Below are 17,814 nucleotides of genomic sequence, written 5' to 3' on the forward strand. Positions count from 1 at the left end.
AGGTTGGACTCCAGAAATATGGAAAAAATAACATTCTTCTTGATGCAGTTTTTTATTTTTGTATCGTAAGGAAGTGGATACTCAACTGTACGTGTCAAGTTTAAAGATTTAAAGCTGTTACATCTTTTAGATTGGTTTTCATTGGATTTAAAATTAAAATATTAAAATCATGTTTCCTTGCGGACCTGAAGGTTGAATCAAGAACGCAGCTACAGCAGGTGATGTTTGGTGTAACTGGACACAGGGTATCTCACAGCTTTATACCCAAATATATTTAAAGTGTGTCTTCTCTGGAAATAATTCTATACTTAAAACAATGTAAACAAAGATATTACATTTGGTTTGTAAGGCAGCAGGGCCAGTGTAACTCCAGGTCAGGGATATTGCACATCATATGACACATAAAAACATTTATGTTCGTTGTGTGACCATGTGAAATCATCGAAGATTTACTGTACACACAGTCTCATAGAAACCATCTACTTTGCAACCGTTCAAGACACAAAGGTGTAACGTGTTGATTGGCAGACGACCAAAGTTTAAATTCTTGCCCACCTTCAGGTCCCCCACCCCTTCAAAAATCCTCTCCCCCTCTTTGTCTTCTACCTTGGCCAGAGTGAGGTGGTAGCGCGGGTTGTAGGAGTCCCTGTGGAGCCAGCCCTCCTTCCTGTAGGATTCCTGCAGGCCACTGTTGAGCTGCTGGAGGGGCAGTTGAGGCTGGGGGCTCAGGTAGAGCACCTTCCCGTTGAAATGTTTCAGCTTCACGGGAAAGTTCACGGCCACCAGGGGGTTGCGATCCAAATGGGCAAACTGTCGGAGGATCTCCCCAGCAGCGGCCACTTCAGCTGGGCCGCGCAGCACCAGGAGGCACAGGGTGACGTGAAGGCTGGAGGTGGTCTGCCAGTGAGGTGCAGAGGAGGGTAGAAGAGAGGCGATCTCCTCCTGCAGCTGCTCGAAACAGGAGAGGATGGCAGGAGTGTTGGCCCTGAAGGTGATGAAGTGCGTGGGTCGTTTTTTAGGGGGGCGACCACCTCGTGCCTCTTCTCTCTGCTCCAGAGGTGCCTGGTTGATGTTCAGGGCTGCAAGACATCCCTGTGTGCAATGGAAGAGAAACACTCTGTTAAACCTGAACTTCAAAAGCAGAACTAGAAAGTATTTCAGCGTGAGTGGTGCTGGACTCACCAAAGCATCTTCGTTGCTCTCCCAGTTTTCATCCCATTCTGCCTCTTCCTCTGCCTCTACTTTTACAGTCTCTTGCTCTCTTTGGGACATTTTGTCTGTTGAATCATTGAGTCTGAAATCACAACAGATGTGTAAAATTACTGAAGAGGCAGTGAGGGGACTTAGGAGAATATTTTCCAGGTTTTAGTTTGAACTTAAAACCAAGACATTCCTATAAACATAAATCTCCTGAATGTAATATTAATCCTGTGTCCTTAATTATTCAGTTATCTCACTTGGGCCCCAGTGCATAAGCCAAACATAACACACAACTCACAATCACATTGTCTGTTCTCAGTTAAATACAAAGATTGAACATGAAGACCAGACCTATTTGCAGCCTCCTCCACAACACATGCTCCCTGTGATTCCTGTTGTTCCTGAGAGGTGCTTCCTCTACACAATGAGTCAGGGACGTGAATATTCATCTCATTCTGCTTCTCTTCCTCCAGATGTGTGTTCCGTGTGTCAGCACAGTCCCCTGTGTCACTCTCCTCCTTCCCACTAACAGCAGGTGGCTGCTCCTCTGTAGTTTTAAGACCGTCTTGTTGCTCTTGGACGTCTGTGTTCGTTTCTTGTAAAAACAAATGGTTTTATTCGGTCAGCATACATACAGAGTGCACGGGCGTTTGCATATTTTGTCTCTGTAAGTCTGTATCTGGGTGCGTGTGAGGTGGGGGCAGCAATAAAGTTCCTCTATTACCCTTTACTTCCTCCTCCTTTCCAAAGGGGGGAGCCAGAGATTGACCGGTGGAGCCAAAGACCCTGTCCGTTCTGGTGTGGCGGTCCCAGACGCGGAGCCCTCTGTAAGTAAAGTACTGGATCCTGTGTCTGGGCAGGGCCAGCTCAGAAGTATAGTCACAGTCACATGGGTTGGCTTTCCAGTTGAAGTCACAGAAAGGGCGCTCGAGCACGCCAAGGAAGCGATCCACGTAACCAACCACAAATTCTGACGAATCCACTGACGGGTCCCACTGGATCCGAGAGATAACGTCAGCTGCAGTTCGCATGCGAGGCTTTTTGTTAGTTTCTGTGGGAGAATTAAGAAATAATGAAAATAAATAAATAATAATTATGAAATGAAAAGTGAATCAAGATTTATACTGGATATTAAAAGTATATTCTCAGTATCAGATGACTTTGAGAAAATAGCTAAATATGCAGTGACCTTGTCCCTGTTTGTATTCTGGCTTTATTGCTTTGTCCACTTTGCCTTTCTTCTTGTGTTTTTCTGACTTTTCTTCATCCGATGTGTCATCCTGATCAGAAGACAGGGCCCCTGAATCATCCGGTGTCGGAACACTGAGGAATGAAGGAGTAAATAGTGGGAGGGTGGTGGTGGTGGGGGGAAACACTTGCATACGACTTTCAGCTTTTTTCTGTGGTACATAACTTTTTGCAGTACCTGTATTTGTTAGAAAGGAATATATATATGTATACATATCTATAATGAATCTGAAAAACTAAAAGTGCTCCGTTATACTGTTGGTGAGTTTGTGAGAATGAGGTGAGGAAAACAGACCTGTGACGCAGACGACATCTGTGTCCAAAATGACACTTTTGCTTGAGGAAAAACGGGCACACGTTCGCCTTCTCCTCGACCGGCTCTGCTGACTCTGTAAAACCATAGCGTGACAGAGAGAAAGGTATGAGCAAAAGTGAGAGAGGCAGATGTGGAATCAGTCTGTAAAGAAAGTCTCCTTTCGATTTGGAGTCTGCATTTAATCTATGAGGAGCTGAAAATGTTGAAAAACGTAAATCAAAAATCCTATTTATGTTGTGTTGTTTAATTTCATGATATTACTATTTATGTTTATTTTATAACATTATTATTTATCTTGTTTTATTTTACTAACATTTTTCTATATTTAATGTTTTTGACCTTTTACTATCTTAGTATAATTTATCTTACTTTGACTGCTTCTTTTTTTTATACATCTTTTATAATCTTAACTTTCTTTTATTGCCTTTTCTATTATTGATTACTTTGGTATGCCTTAGTCTCTAAATCTGAATGTTTAACTCATGTTTGATTCATTATCAAAATCCTGGGTTTTGTCAATCACCTGTAAAGCACTTTGAATTGCATTTGATTAGTTTGAAAGGTTCTATATCAATAAAGTTCAATTGTTTGATTGATAAAATACCACAACACACACGAGTCTGATCTGTGTGAAGCTCCGAGTTCCAGTATCAACATAAAGACTTAAACAGTTTACATCGTCACTCAAAGGCTGATATCTCAGGCCAGTTGCAGAGAAATTATGTACAACATCATTTCCCCACACTTCCTCTGTAGCTTGATCATGGTTGTGAGTCAGAGCGACAACACAGATATGAAGAAAAGTATGTCTGCCTCACAAAATACCTCGGACAGTGCGGCAGGATATTCTCAGATTACAGTGCATACTTCTTACTTATGCCAGTAAGCAGGAGAAATGGATATATCAATTTACAGTAATACATGAGATTCGTTCTTAGACCATGACATTTCTGTTACTCATGTTTTCTTATACATAATAATAATAATCATACATTTTATTTCACAGCATCATGAATTAAGACTAAAATAATTTAAGTAAAACGAAATGTTAAAATCAGATTAGGAGTCTCAAACATTTAATACCACATATGTGACACAAGAATAGTTTAAAGGTAAATCTAAGGTTAAATCAGGATGATTAGTATCTGATTGATATAAAATCTGATTAGTGAGGATTATATAAGTTGTTATGTAGGGTGAACCATGTATGGTGGAGGTTGAGATTTTAGGTATTATTTAAACAGTTCGGTTGGGTCAGGAGGAGGCTGTGACATGTCAGACAGTCACAGATATAGTAGTATAGTAGTACATGTGTTTTTGATATATATCTCGTGACTGTGACAGTATAAGAGCCTCCATATCTTAATTTGATCCCCTAGAATATTATTTTAAAAGGATATGGCAATGAATGAAGAAATAAATGATTACTACCCGAAAGGAAACTAGTGGTTTAAAACATTTTTTGTAAAACATAATGTTTCCTTTGTAAAATGAATAAATACTGCAACAGGTGCTAATGACTTTTCCCTGAGGACTCAGATGTCAGCCAAATAGTAAGGATGTGGTTTGCCTGTGAGCACACGGACATACCACGCACCCCGCAGCTCTATTTCCAGATTGGAGAACTGAATGTGACTCACAACACAAATACTTTAATTATCGGCTGTGATATGTTCCTTTTCCACTGAGGTGGCACCAATTGGCACAGGTTGCCCAAAATCATAGGACGAAAGCAACTGAGCTTTAGGGAGTCTTTCAACCACCTCCGGTCATAAGGTCTTAACTGGGTTAACGGTAATCGAGATCTTTTTCATTCCTGATAGAGCTCATCTGGATTTGGGCCCAGTGAGGCAAATGGGAGTGGAAGCAGGCGGTAATTCCTCTCCTCGTACTGGATCTGAAGGTCAACACTTACAGCTGCTGACTCACTTCCTGATTCCAGCAGGGCAGCCAGGCGTTAAATTAAAAAAATGATCTGTCATTATGGGAGCTGGGTCACTCATCCAGCGATCACCTCGACATGAAGGTTGGAGGTGGTCAGGGGATCCAGACACGTAATAACATGACTTACCAGAACTCACCTGGCTGACAGTAACACAGAAATACAGCTCAGACTAAGGAATTTGATTACAGAGCCAATTTATCTGCTGATCTTAATAATCCAGCAGATCTAGACTGTGGATAATAAGGCTTTCACATTTGAGACATTATATTGACTTACATATGAAGTTAACAGTTATTACGGAGCAGTGTGTGTATAACTAACCAGTGTGGTTTACCTGCTGTGGCTCTCAGGGGGTCTGTGCCAGTGTTGGGCTCAGCTGGAGCCCCTGCCTCTGGGCTGGCAGTGTCCCTCAGGTGGGACATTTCTGACGCCATGTTCCTGCCTTTTGTTTTCTAAAAGACGAGGTTCCTCCAGACTCCTGCTGTTTGTTCCTGTGGAGTGTCGACACACCTTCAGCTTTTGTTTCAGCTGACACACACACGACACGAGTCAAACCTGAAGGTGTCACAGCGAAGGAAGTGCTCGGTTACTGTCACATAACAACTCGAAGTCCACGGAAATGATAATCGTCAGTTTTAGATTAGAACAGAATCAAAACAACTGTAACAAACACACGTTTTTAACCGTTACCACACAAACTGTGAAGGCAAACAGTTCTCTACACATATCGCACTTTGACACTGAGCGTGTTTCCTTAGAGGGTTTATGGGTAATGTAGTTTTCTTTTATCAAAAATGCCTTCGTGAAAACTACAGTCAGCATATGTTTTAATATTAGTACATAAAGTATTGCAGTTAAGGCTGCATTCAGGAAATGCGGGTTAAACCATTTATAAGAGTGAGAAAAAACTATTTTGAGGTTAAATATGACTAGCTAAATATGATCTGTCAACAGTATGTTATGAGAATAAAAGCCATTACGATATTTAAATAGGTTTTACATCAGCTACATGGGTTTTTTATGTCACAGTTGGAAAGGAATTTCTCCAAAACACGAAACATAATAAAATAAGTTACTTCTTGTTTCGTGTTAAGATTGAAAGCCATTTGAAACAGTGTCTTTCAATGACATTTGTGTACCTTTCCCCATTATTCATACAACGAACACCAATTGTATTGTATTTTATTATATTACATTATATTGTATTGTATTATTCCACATGTATAACCATTGCTATATATTCATGTATATGATTATTTAAATATCTCCTTATAATAATGCAAAAAATAGGGTTTACATCCTCGTGCCTGAGCCACTTTGCCCAAGTACATTTCTCTACAAACAATATGATGTACATACTCTCTGTATTTATATTCAATTAAAATTTTTAACAAGTGGATTTCTCCGACGTGGGATCGACACAGTTTGATCTCATTTCTGAAACACTCCACGTGTCAGATTGTCTGTGCTGTTCTGGTGTTCGTGAACGCAGCACGACGGCCATGCGTCACCGTGGCTGGAGCGCGTGACTGTGCCTCCACGTGACGTGGTGTGTTTGTGTCTGTTAGCTCAGGAAGCTAAACGATGAGGAAACAACAGGGAGAGAAAACAGTAGAAACCTAAACATGAAACACTGAGAAACACGAAGCTTTGAAGAAGCAGACTGTGTTCAAACATAGAGTCTGTTTGAAACCACTGTTTTAAGTATGCTGCTTTGTATATCACGGCTTATTGGACGTAAACACTGCGGCTAATGTCCTGAGAAGTAGAATTGAGCTCCAGTCATTTGTTGAACTGAAAGTCAAGTAAAGGTAAGAGAGACTAACTTACCATGACCATGTGTTTAGCCTGTTAGTGACAAACTAATGTGATAACCTGACTATTATATTTATATAGTGTATATATATATATATATATATATTTTTTTTTTCATATGTAATGTATAAACTTGTTTGCTGTCTCTCAGATGAATGCTCTGGTGGCTCTCTGTCACTTCTGTGAGCTCCATGGGCCTCGGACACTGTTCTGCACCGAGGCCCTGCACCCTCCATCACCGTCCCCTACATCCCAGGTAGGGGTCCCAGCACCCGGGGACAGGGACCGAGACGGCGACCGGGAAGGTGAAGGGCTGACCATGAGAGCCAACAGCTCGGCCACGCAGACAGGAGAAATGTGTGAGGTGAGCAGAGGTGCTTATTACTATTATATCAGATTAGAATAACATTTTGGCAGGTAAGAGGTAATAATTGCCTTGGTCTGATCGGACACACCCTTCTCTCTACATCACACATAAGCTTTGACTGTCTGGTTTGTGTGTGACTGCATGTTCCTGCCGTGTATCTCAAAGTGCTCATTTTCCTATTTTCTCTGCCTCACAGGGATGCCGATCTCTGCCTGCGTCTCACCCAGGCTTTGTGAGCATTGATGATGAAACGGGCATTCGCTTCCTGAGCCACCAGCATCCCAGACAGCCACAGCTTTTCAGCGTTGTACGCCAAGCTTGTGTACGCAGCCTCAGCTGTGAGGTAAACAGTGACGTATGTCTGCATTTCTTATGTATGTGTGTGTGTGTGTGTAAGTCACACATCTCATACACTGAATCAACATACACATTTTTTTTATTCCTTTATCTCCTCACATCCTTCATCTAATCTTCTATGTCTGATTTGTCAGGTGTGTCCTGGCCGTGAAGGGCCAATTTTCTTTGGAGATGAGCAACACGGTTTTGTGTTCTCACACACCTTCTTTATCAAAGACAGTTTGGCCAGAGGCTTTCAGCGGTGGTACAGTATTGTCATGGTAGCGATGGACAGGATCTACCTTATCAACTCTTGGCCTTTTCTGTTACGCCACCTTAAACTCACCATACAGAGCCTGCAAAGCACTGCACTCAAGGTAGGACACTACATGTATCTTTTTAGTTTCTCAAATACAAATATAAAGACTTAATTCTTGTATTAACAGAACACCTACTGTCTTGGTATTTGTGCTCTGCATCAGGTGTTTGAAAGTGAACAAGGAGTATGCCCCCAGCGAGCTGTGAGGATGAACAGTGCTTTTTCACCAGCAGTTTTTCCACACCAAAGAAGTGGCAACGCAGCCCGATCGCTAACCTCTCTCACCCAGCATCCAAACCTCTGGGCCAGCCTGCACTCCTCCTTCAGCTGGTGAGTGGATCCACTGTCAGTCCCACTTTGATATACATGCTGTCATCTTTTTGATGTGACCTGCTTGCTGTCACTCACCTGGACTCACTGACGTGTGTTTTCACTGTATTTCCAGGCTGCTGAAGGCCTGTGGCAGTCGTCTTACAGAGAAGCTGCTGGAGGGGGCCCCCACTGAGGACACCCTGGTGCTCATTGAGAGACAGACAGGTACAGACATTGTCTATAATTCAATGGGATCACATTATACATCTTTAGCATAGAGCTTTGTACTGGACCTCTGTTAAAGCTCAACAAATAAAATTGTCTCATCACAGTTTATCGGACTAAAAGAACACCTGGTCAATGCCTCAACATGTCTTGACTTGTAGGTCACGGTAACCCACTTGAATGAGGGTTGTCTAAGCTGATGTTTGCACAATGTCTTAAATCGATGTCTGATTCACTGTAGAGACACTCTGCCACAGAAAAAACTGTGTTTCACAGTGATCACACTCTTCCAAGAAGAGTTTACACAGTTTTTACTCAAGATTTAGAATGTGAAAGAATTACAGATACATTTCATATTCTGTTTTCTAATTATAATGTTTTCTGCTGACTCACTTCTTGCTGACTCACTTCCTTCCTAATCTAAAAACATTTTCTTTAGCATAATACACATAAATACAAGAAAATAATAAATGAACATAGTATGATTTTAAATGCCTGTTCCCTTATTTGTTATGTGGTCCAGACTCACTTGACCTGATATTGTGAGGGGCACTATTATATCATGTGCTAGTTTGTTTTAGCAGCATTCTATTACGATAGGTGTTAAAATTTGTCACATATCAGAGGTGATGTTGTTGATGGGTTTAATTTTAGCTTTGGAAAGATGTGATGAGTGTGCACATCACGTCATGGACAGGATACACACTCTGTGGGTAGATATTGTAGATATTGTGATAGAAATCTAGCCTTTCCTCAGATTTCCTCTGGAATTCCCCATATTTGTAATGAACCTTAACTTAAGCACATTTTGTCATCGCTATTCATGCTTTGATGATATTTTGTGGTTCCAAAAGAGCAAGAGGAAGAAATGAGCTGCTGGGAGGGAGCCGAGGGAGGATCGTCAAAGTCACGACACCAGTCAGTGAACGAGCTGGGCCATGATTTCCTGTGTGACGACACAAAACTAGAGGAAATTCCTGGTCCTAAATTTAGGTCCCTGCGACATTTGAGACAGGTAAAGTACTTCTTGAGCTTGTTTTGTTGTGCATAGTTACCTGGAATTATAATTATTAATTATATATGTTGAAATAGAAGTAGAAAACTCAAAAAAGAACAATATGGGAGGAACTAGAATGGCACCAAGTCGAGCACATACATCCACCATGGCCCAGTAGCTTCTTTAAATCCAACAAACAGACGGGTGAAAACATATCCTCCTATGCGGAGGAAGAAAAAATAATTTTAAAATGTCCCAATAAATACATTGTTTTGTGGCCCTAATCTAATCTGATTTTAGTTGATGATGATGACGATGACGACCTATCTTTTCTACAGGTTCTTGGGGTTGCGGACTTTAGGCAGCTAGCGTGGCACGTGCTCATGGGAAATCAGGTCATATGGAGAGGCGCACACCCCGGACTCATCCAATCAGCGTTTATCGTTCTGAAGGTACTTCACTACTATGTCCATTTCTCCCTCAGTAGGCAAGACAGTGTTATTAACATAAAGCAGGGAAAGAGGAACTGGAACAAGTAATCACCTGAGGGTCCTGGTTATTTGAGCCATGGTTAAGTGTTGTGTAAAGGTTGAAAAGATTACTTATGAAATAAAAACAATTAGAGATTACAAATTTCATTTTAAGATCAATGGAGATAAAATAATTTACATATAGCATCAACTGATCATGTTGTGATTGTGTTCTCTTTATTCACTTTCTTTAATTTTAGTTTTTTTTTCTAACATTCTGGTCTTCCCTGAAGATATTTTTATTCACATGGTCCACGCCCTGACATGGTCTTTGCCTCTACATGTTTTCCACACCTACCTTTCTTTGCAATACACTAGACTATGATAGATAGACTTTGGTAGATGGACTGTGTAGCTGTTTATTATATGGTTGTGGTTGTTTATAATGTTTACAATAATAATGTGTTTTCCTGTTCATTTGCAAAGGTTTTGTATCATTGTGATCGATTGTGTGTTGTTGTAAATGGTGTTATTGTGATTGGTTACAGTTACATTGCTGCATGTTACTTCCCAGGTGTTTTTCATAGCACGCGTTTTAACTTGTCACAGCAGGAATAGCACATGTGTTATTAATAACATGTATGACAGCCCTGTTCTATTCAAAGGCCTCACTAAGCCCGACAAACTGCTTAGATTGTCATTTGTCTCGCTCACGTGGTAGCGTTGTTCCTATTGGGCTTTTATGTGATTTTGTTTTATTGTCATAAAGGAACAGAACTGTACATACTGTCTGGGGAAGGGGGGGTACAAAATGTTCCCGCACTAGTGACTCGCATGTGCCTGGAGGTTCTGTAATCTCAGGGTTATTATCCATCTTGACCTAATTAAAGTTTTACTGTCCACCTGATACCTTGATCATGATTGGACCAAAGCTGTTTCGTGACATAATAAAATAGGTGTCATGGAAAATAATTACAAATATACAAGTTGCCCTGACATTCGCATCGGTAAAGTAATAACAGCTCAACAGGGTGCACCTGCAGCTGTCTCAACAGGGTAAGTTTGGGGTTTCACTGTGCGTGACTGATTTCAGAATCACTTCTGTGCCAGAATAAGTGAAAACATGCTGTGTAGTTGAACAGGCCTACTATTGTTAACTTCAACATACTTTGCTGGATAATTTCTCTTCATTGTGCATCTTATTTCTAAATTTATGTTTTTTTTCTCTCATCAGTCCTTGCTCCCAGTTGGCTGTGTGCGTTCTGTGCCATACAGTGGTCAATATGAGGAGGCCTACAAGTGCAACTTCCTGGGTCTGAGCCCAGATGTGCCGATTCCTGCCCACGTCAGCTCCTCAGGTACAAGAGTCTTTAAAATCACCCTGTCATACATCACGGCCTGAAACCTTAGAGAGGCTTCAGTTACATATTGTTGGCTCACACATGTAGATCACATTTTTTAACTTCTTTTTATTTTGCCCTGCAGAGTTTTCAGTGCTGGTGGATGTCAGCATCGAGAGAAACTGTCAAATCTCAGCTGTAGGAGACGAGGATATCTGCTCACTTTATCAGTTCACCATCAGCAGTGCCAACCCACAGCCCACTGACAGGGGTGAGCAAACATTTATAAATAGTCATTTTATGTTTGCTTTCATTTTCAATGTTAAAAAAAAAAAAAAAAAGGAAAGACATCATACCATGATTCTTGGCTAAACATTAAAAGTAGGGATTGTTCATGATTCTTGGCTAAACATTAAAAGTAGGGATTGTTCCTTCCCTTTACCAGTGGAATTCAGGGACCAATCCAATTTCAGCTGGGGCCAATGCCCCCTGGCCCCACCCCTGGATTGTACCGACTGTCAGTCAAAGCTGTTTTATCAGCAAGCTTTTGAGATTAAACATTACCTCCTCTGAGGTATTTTAAGTTTCAGGAAACACAAAGAGCAGATTTGATGATAAGTTGTACTTGGAACTGTAGACTTTATAGAAAAAATCTTTTTCCAGGTCCAACGTTACTCAACAAGCTTGAGGTGGCTCTGTCCAACGAGAACTTGTCTGTGGACGTGGTGTCTCACTGCCTGCTGTGTTTGAAGGAAGAGTGGATGAAGTAAGTAAAGTTCAATCAGTCTCAATGAAGACTTAAGAGATTTAAGGGAGATTTCACCACATGAACGCAGTCTCATAGCTACTTCTCACTCTTTCAGCAAAGTCAAAGTGCTGTTCAAGTTCTCCAAAGTGGACGGGCGAGGGAGGGAGGACACGCAGAAGGTCTTAGCCCTTCTTGGTGCCACTGGGCCTGGCGAAGAGGACAATGTCAGGCTTCTTAAGTTCTGGATGACTGGACTCAGCAAAACATACAAGAGTCATTTAATGACGGCGGTCCGAGGAGGGGAGAGGAGCCCCAGCCAGTGACAAAGAGAAGAGAGGAGGAGGAGGAGGGGTTAGCATGGGGTGAAGAAAAGGGACATGAAAAGAGGGGGAATACTAAAGAAAGGAAAGTGAAAGCCAGAATCACTTTTGGTAACTGGTTGGGACTTTTTGTGGAATTAAAGAGGACTGTGATTGAATGACAGAGATGCGTTGGCTCATTCATCATCGTCTAGTGTGTAAGTATAAGTAAAAAGGGAATTATCATGTGTCCTGCCCTGATAAACAGTTGTGATGATTTATGAGGGCTTTTGTCAAAGGGAATTAGTCCATCACTTTTACTAATATGTAAAGTTTAACTTATTACAAAAAGGCTTGGCACTTTGTTTACTCTTTCAATGATGTTTTAAAATAAATTCATGTGAAGGGTCAGTTGAAATTCCTTTTGTTTTTTATTCCACACGTGGCTCCATCTGGTGGTGAACAGCAAGAATAAAGGGGGTGAAAGTGAAGTAAAGCTGCATTCCTCTGACTGTTTCCACTCACTTGTTTAAGTGGCTGTCGGCCATTAAGTGCTGAATGGTGTAAGACAACAGGTTTTTTGAAGGTTCTGTGGTGTCCTCAAGTGTGCAAAATGGTTGTATAACAAGTCCTTACTCCAGTATGTCTGACCACATCAGCAGGATTTGGCTTCTTAATGAGCCACTTAAATACTGATCCGCTGTGCATTTTCTTCTTCCACACCAAAGTTATTTAAGTCTGCTTCTTTGCTGAAGTTTGCAGACTTCACTCAATAAAATTCAACAACATGCTGCTTTGTTTAAATCCGGAGTCTAATTTTTTTTTTTCCTGACCCATACCAATGAAGCGTTTGTGTTAAAGCTCATGTTCCCGTCCCACTTAAAAGGAACACTGAGTTTGTAAATATTAGGATTGAAAAGGAATCTGCTGGTCAGCATTGTTGGAGTAGAAGTGTTGCTTAACAGAGTTTTTATTCTCAATAACTTTTTTATGCTTTTCTACATTTAACTCAAATCTGGATTTCATTTTGCAACCCTCACAGATGGAAGCACAAACAATTTGCAGCAGCTCCACAAATTAGTTACATATTCAGCCTCTCGGTATGCAAGTGACGTATGAAACAGGAAGGCGGCACGATGCCTGGGTATTTATACCTGTCATTAAGACATATAGTATAGGTGAAGAGGTCTGGAGTTAATGACACCTCTGGGAGAGTTAATGCATCGCTTGCTATGAGGCTGCCGCTCTCTTGTTTCATCTTTCCTCCAGCAGTGATGGGACTTTGGGAAACTGTCATGTTTCCTTTGGCTTGTGTTGAAAAAGGTTATGGAAGGAACAATTCCTGTGTGACACAAAGCAACAACTGTGTGCGTCCTTCCTCTCACTTGTAATCAAACTCTCTCCTGACACATAACTTGATGCTTCACATGACCTGAGGGGTGAGGACAGCTGTGCACAGAATCAGACGTCACAATACGCAGTCCACCCCTGTTTTAACAGTGACAGTGGAATGACTTGCAAGTTCTGGCAGTACACCTCTGTAATGTTTTGTCAGGAATGGGACAATTAGAGAGGATGATATTGCACATTAATTATGGAGGGATAAAGACCAGAGGATCGACTGGCGCAGAGGTGTGGGGGAGAGTCCAAATGAAAAACATACGCTCCAACTGCATGACTAAGCCTGCAGGCCCCGTTTGGTGGGAGGAGGACAGGGGCAAGAGAGTGGGTGTCAGAGAATGTGGGGAGCAGGGGGGAGGGAGCCGGGTCAGTCAATAGTGAGGTAAAACGTGTGGCAATGGGAGGGGCCGAGACTTAAAGGGAGCAGACAAGCCATCCAGCATAGCACTTTCACTTTGAGCGTCTGAGTGAGGACACACACTCACTGGCCAGAGGGAGAGACAGAGAAGAGGAGGCCAGTGTCTCTCCCACTTTATCCATTAAACCAGGTCTGAGGAAGAGGCGAGGGATTCAGATTAGGCCGTCCAGGAAGATTCTAGGTCAGTAGTGAAAGGAAGAAAGGGAAATAGTAAAAAAAAGAGGAAAAACAAACAAAAGCTCTGATAGGAAAAGGCTGCAGCCACTCAGGCTTAAGTGGGAAAATCCAAAGTGAGAGCACAGAATGGCGTGAGAGGATAAATGAGGTATTTTTTTTGGAAAGTACCAAAGGAACTCAAAAGGAAGGAATGTATAAGGGCTGTCAAGAAGAAGGCTAAACATCAGGCTGTGAAGGAGAAGACGCAGCAGAAACGCACCCTGTGTCAAAGCCCTGAAGAAACCACGGAGGAGGAACCTTTGCCTTTCACAGACTGATACAGAAACCCGTCTGCAGAGTGTTTGCTGTCAACGAGAGAAATGGAGAAGTGTCCATTCTTAGAAAGATAAAAAGGATGTCACTGCCAGGTGAGGAATACAAATTAAGATCATATTTATGCTTTTTGGAAACTTTCTTCCAGGAGCACACAAGAGCAGAAAATGAATATTTTAACTGGTTATTACATAGTCATGAATTAAACTTGATTATATAACAACTAGCTCTACTTAAGAAGTTTAACCAGTGAATTAACACAGATCTGATGTGTTGTTACAATCATATTTCCTCTTCCCTATTTAATTAAGGGTTAATTTAATATATAATAGTTTCATGCTGTTTGTCTACAGAATTATTTAATTGTCACAGGAAATGATGTAATGTTTTTTTCGTAAGTCTGCAAACTACAAACCACAGAAAGTTTCCAGTAATTATCTGACTGTGTTCTGTCTCTTTTCCCTCCTCGCTCACGTCTCAAACAGTTTTGCTTTTGTTATTACTCTGGACAGTCCAATGTGGTCGATGTGACTTTGACTGGGAGGTTTTGAAACACATTAAAGCGACCATCGACTCTAATCCGACTGGATTTGTAAGTTCAATAACTTTGCTCGTGATTTTGTGCAGCCTCCGTTTTAGTGTTTGTACCATGCAAAGCATCCTCTGATATTTTTTGTTACCACATGTTCATGCTATTCTTTCACAAAGTAACCAAAGTCACTATTATTGTGTGTAGTCAGTTAGAGGGTTTAACTATGTGGTCAAAGATCTAACTCAAATAAATGAGCCAACATAAACACTCTGCTCTCATGTTGCCCGCACAAGATGAAAAACATACAACTGACATTTCGGCTCTGGATCAAACATTGGGTCATTTCACCTCTGTGGTTATTTTTCCTTCAGATAATTTTTTGGGCCATTTTGACCTTTAGCAGAGGTTTCAGTGGAAGTTTAGTTGGTTTTTCATACATTCTTCATGTCAGCTCACGTTGCTAAAGTTCAGTACTGTGATCATTAATAAATACATAATTTTATTTCTTTATCTTTGCTCTCATTCTTATCTTCTTCTCTTTTCTTTATGTCTTTTCAGCGGACAGTATTTCCAAAAGATTACTATGTAGTGCACCACTACACAAAAAACATGCTGTGTGACACTGATCCGGTGAGTTTCACAACAGATAAAGTGATGTTTGATGTGCAGCACATGTGTCGTATCTCTTAAAGTTTTCCATTACTTTCCTTCTGCTGGAAAACATTTAGATTTATTTGACAGACTAATCCTCATATAATCATGAGCTTTACTTAATCTTCTGCCGTAATGAGCCATGTAAATTGTTGGTTTATAATGTATCCTGTAGTGTGTTGTAATCGAGCAATTGTTGTGGCACATGGTAATTTGCCTCATGTTTTCGCACACTGAACCTAACTTTGTGGTTGTTGTGTTGTTGTCTTTCCTCTCCCTGCAGTGTTGTGTGTTCCCTGCTGCAGTCGTCCTCCTGGACTCCTGGCATGTCCTCCTCAGAAATCTCTGGGATGAGCATTTAAATCACTCTTTAATTCTCGACCTGAAGCAGACACTGGATAAGATTATTAGAAAGAACAAAAACACAGAGGTAGGGTTTCATTTCAACTGTTTCCTCTTATAATACTTTATTTAACTAGAAAAAAACACCCCTCAAATGCAAAAAGGCCCGAATTATCTCTGGTCATTTTACTTAAATTATGATGAATTTATCTCAAAGTTAATTAGTCAGAGATGTGTGAGATTTGTGCTTTTGACTTTTTAATGCAAATCTTTATTTGGTCCTTGTGTCTTTGTCCCTCCCAGATGTTCCAGGAGGAGACAGAACTGTCCCAATTCTCCACATCTTCTTCTTCTCCTGAGGAACTCCTCAAGCTCACTTCAGACCTTTTCACCAAGTGGCTCGATGTGGGACGTTTACCTAACATTGAAACATGCACCCTGCCCACTTTGCCCCCCTCCGTGGACAGGAAGGACTACGCTCCATCAAGGGCGAGACTCTTGACCACTCGAGGCATCAGCAGTGTGGAGGAGGGACAGCCTTACAAGATGATGGACATCACACAGCCCCCGGCCAGTGGTGCTCCTTTGCCCTTCTCATATTCCGCTTCTGTGTGGAGCCCCTTACTTGTCAGACTCTACCAGTGGTTGCTGCCATAGTCGCTATAAAGGATCTTCTTTTTGTTCATGCACACAAAATGCAAGACATTTCCTGGCACTGAATGATTGTTTCTTCTGTTTGGGTGTGTGTTTCAGGCAGTAAGCTTTGTTAATATGAGGTGACAAGCAACAGGTTGCATTTGATGTCCACTGCAGTTTGAATAGCTGCATCCACTGTTCAACAGTGCTCCTGTAACAGCTGATATCACAGATATTAAACTTATAGCCATCCTCTAGAGCGAGCCATCGACTCCAGCTAGCTGTGCTCTTTATGCTAACAAGAGATAAATGCTGAGCAAGCCAATGCACGTAAGCCTCGCCTATTGATGTGGAGTTCATCACTGTTTACAATGAATACTATGTAAATGTAAGATTTTACAGTCTATGGGTGTTCACTTTTGTACATAAATGTAAATTAAAGACATTCAGATATAAGCACTTCTAGTTTTTGATTTAACTTTGCAGAATTTAATATCCCATCAAGCTAGAATATATTTATCATAGTGAAAATAGTAACCAAGTACATTTACTCAAGTACTTAAAGGGACTTTCAAGGTATTTGTACTTAAGTATTTCTATTTAATTTCACTTTGTACTATTGTCCTTTTTCTCTGTTACAATTATCTGAGTTATAATTGACATATAAAGACTTTACCTGTAAAACATGTGATCAAGTTATAAAATTTGATATATTGTCATAAACTAGCCAACAGTTTATTATGTAATTAAATCAGCTCCACCCGAAATAATGTGCATCCACAATATCAGTTGTTTTTGTGCAATCTCACTGTGTTTCCTCAACTGCTGCTTGTTAGTAAGAATGTAAGATATTTGCATTGTCTAAGTGAGATGATGTTTTGTGTATTATCTCACATACAGGTCACAGAGGTAATGTTCACATTCGTGTCAGCTCCACCACTACTGCCAGCTCTTTTTAAAGAGTCATTTCCTATGAAGAAATCCTGTATAACTATTTTGTAAGTCTGATTCTAAAAAAAAAGAAACACCAACTGATAGATGAGTTGCAGATGAGAGAGGAATGCACTCTGGGAAGGGACCTCAGCTCCAGAGATGTTCTTTTCCTGTCAGGATCGACAGAAGAAACTAAAGTGCGCCATTTGTTGCTCACACTTGCCTCTGCTTGCACACACCCACGCTTTTTCTGCACAATTGTCCTCACAGGACCCTACACGTCTTTCATAATTCTCAAGACACAGAGGTAGGCTATATTGCGTTTGCCACTGTGGGGAGCCAGGGGGGCAGATTTTTGGCCTGCACCTCTAGCTGTCCCCGGCCCAGAGAATTGATGTCATTATTTGGAAGAATGGGACAGACGTAATGCTGCATGAATGTAAATTACTAATAAAGAGTTGGATAATAGTGATGC

General features: G+C 41.0%; 4 protein-coding genes across 6 annotated transcripts in view; 3 read left to right on the forward strand and 1 right to left on the reverse strand.

Annotated features, from left to right (window-relative positions):
• The window catches only part of rps9 (ribosomal protein S9), a 145,786-nt gene that overhangs the window by 88,686 nt on the left and 39,286 nt on the right, over window positions 1–17,814 (forward strand). The gene's annotated exons all lie outside the window — the stretch shown is intronic.
• On the reverse strand, window positions 37–5,185 carry leng9 (leukocyte receptor cluster (LRC) member 9). Its single transcript, XM_020093013.2, has 7 exons — window positions 5,044–5,185; window positions 2,744–2,837; window positions 2,390–2,523; window positions 1,925–2,251; window positions 1,552–1,795; window positions 1,183–1,294; window positions 37–1,092 (listed from the first exon to the last, which is right to left on the reverse strand). Exons 1-7 carry the CDS (start codon window positions 5,141–5,143, stop codon window positions 439–441), a joined length of 1,665 nt encoding a protein of 554 aa, XP_019948572.1. The 5' UTR covers window positions 5,144–5,185; the 3' UTR covers window positions 37–438.
• Window positions 5,651–12,348, forward strand: flcn (folliculin). Of its 2 annotated transcripts, none has more exons than XM_020093012.2 (12): window positions 5,651–6,520; window positions 6,676–6,888; window positions 7,088–7,234; window positions 7,383–7,604; window positions 7,710–7,876; window positions 7,992–8,083; window positions 8,938–9,098; window positions 9,419–9,532; window positions 10,785–10,908; window positions 11,036–11,161; window positions 11,554–11,656; window positions 11,754–12,348. In XM_020093012.2, the coding sequence occupies exons 2-12, from the start codon at window positions 6,676–6,678 to the stop codon at window positions 11,959–11,961; spliced, it is 1,677 nt and encodes a 558-aa protein (XP_019948571.2). In that variant the 5' UTR covers window positions 5,651–6,520; the 3' UTR covers window positions 11,962–12,348. The 2 variants fall into 2 exon arrangements, with proteins under 2 accessions (XP_019948571.2, XP_019948570.2); XM_020093011.2 differs by having other exon boundaries at window positions 6,222–6,520; window positions 7,088–7,246.
• Window positions 13,751–16,862, forward strand: LOC109633328 (uncharacterized). 2 transcript variants are annotated; one of them, XM_020093114.2, is made up of 5 exons: window positions 13,751–14,340; window positions 14,731–14,837; window positions 15,336–15,407; window positions 15,712–15,858; window positions 16,074–16,862. In XM_020093114.2, the coding sequence occupies exons 1-5, from the start codon at window positions 14,328–14,330 to the stop codon at window positions 16,425–16,427; spliced, it is 693 nt and encodes a 230-aa protein (XP_019948673.1). In that variant the 5' UTR covers window positions 13,751–14,327; the 3' UTR covers window positions 16,428–16,862. The 2 variants fall into 2 exon arrangements, with proteins under 2 accessions (XP_019948673.1, XP_019948674.1); XM_020093115.2 differs by having other exon boundaries at window positions 13,767–14,340; window positions 14,758–14,837.

The sequence above is a fragment of the Paralichthys olivaceus genome, chromosome 13 (genome assembly GCF_024713975.1).
Source record: "Paralichthys olivaceus isolate ysfri-2021 chromosome 13, ASM2471397v2, whole genome shotgun sequence".
Taxonomy (NCBI): Eukaryota; Metazoa; Chordata; class Actinopteri; order Pleuronectiformes; family Paralichthyidae; genus Paralichthys; species Paralichthys olivaceus.

Bases quoted from the DNA above. Each gene is read 5' to 3' on its own strand.
- flcn (XM_020093011.2), top strand. From the start codon at position 6,676: ATGAATGCTCTGGTGGCTCTCTGTCACTTCTGTGAGCTCCATGGGCCT. The intron at 7,877-7,991 runs GTGAGTGGATCC...CTGTATTTCCAG, and splicing joins CTGCACTCCTCCTTCAGCTG to GCTGCTGAAGGCCTGTGGCA. The intron at 10,909-11,035 runs GTACAAGAGTCT...TTTGCCCTGCAG, and splicing joins TGCCCACGTCAGCTCCTCAG to AGTTTTCAGTGCTGGTGGAT.
- LOC109633328 (XM_020093114.2), top strand. The intron at 14,838-15,335 runs GTAAGTTCAATA...ATGTCTTTTCAG, and splicing joins ACTCTAATCCGACTGGATTT to CGGACAGTATTTCCAAAAGA. The intron at 15,859-16,073 runs GTAGGGTTTCAT...TGTCCCTCCCAG, and splicing joins GAAAGAACAAAAACACAGAG to ATGTTCCAGGAGGAGACAGA.
- leng9 (XM_020093013.2), bottom strand. From the start codon at position 5,143: ATGGCGTCAGAAATGTCCCACCTGAGGGACACTGCCAGCCCAGAGGCA. The intron at 2,838-5,043 runs GTAAACCACACT...ATGGTTTTACAG, and splicing joins CCCCCTGAGAGCCACAGCAG to AGTCAGCAGAGCCGGTCGAG. The intron at 1,796-1,924 runs GTAATAGAGGAA...TGTTTTTACAAG, and splicing joins AAAGGAGGAGGAAGTAAAGG to AAACGAACACAGACGTCCAA.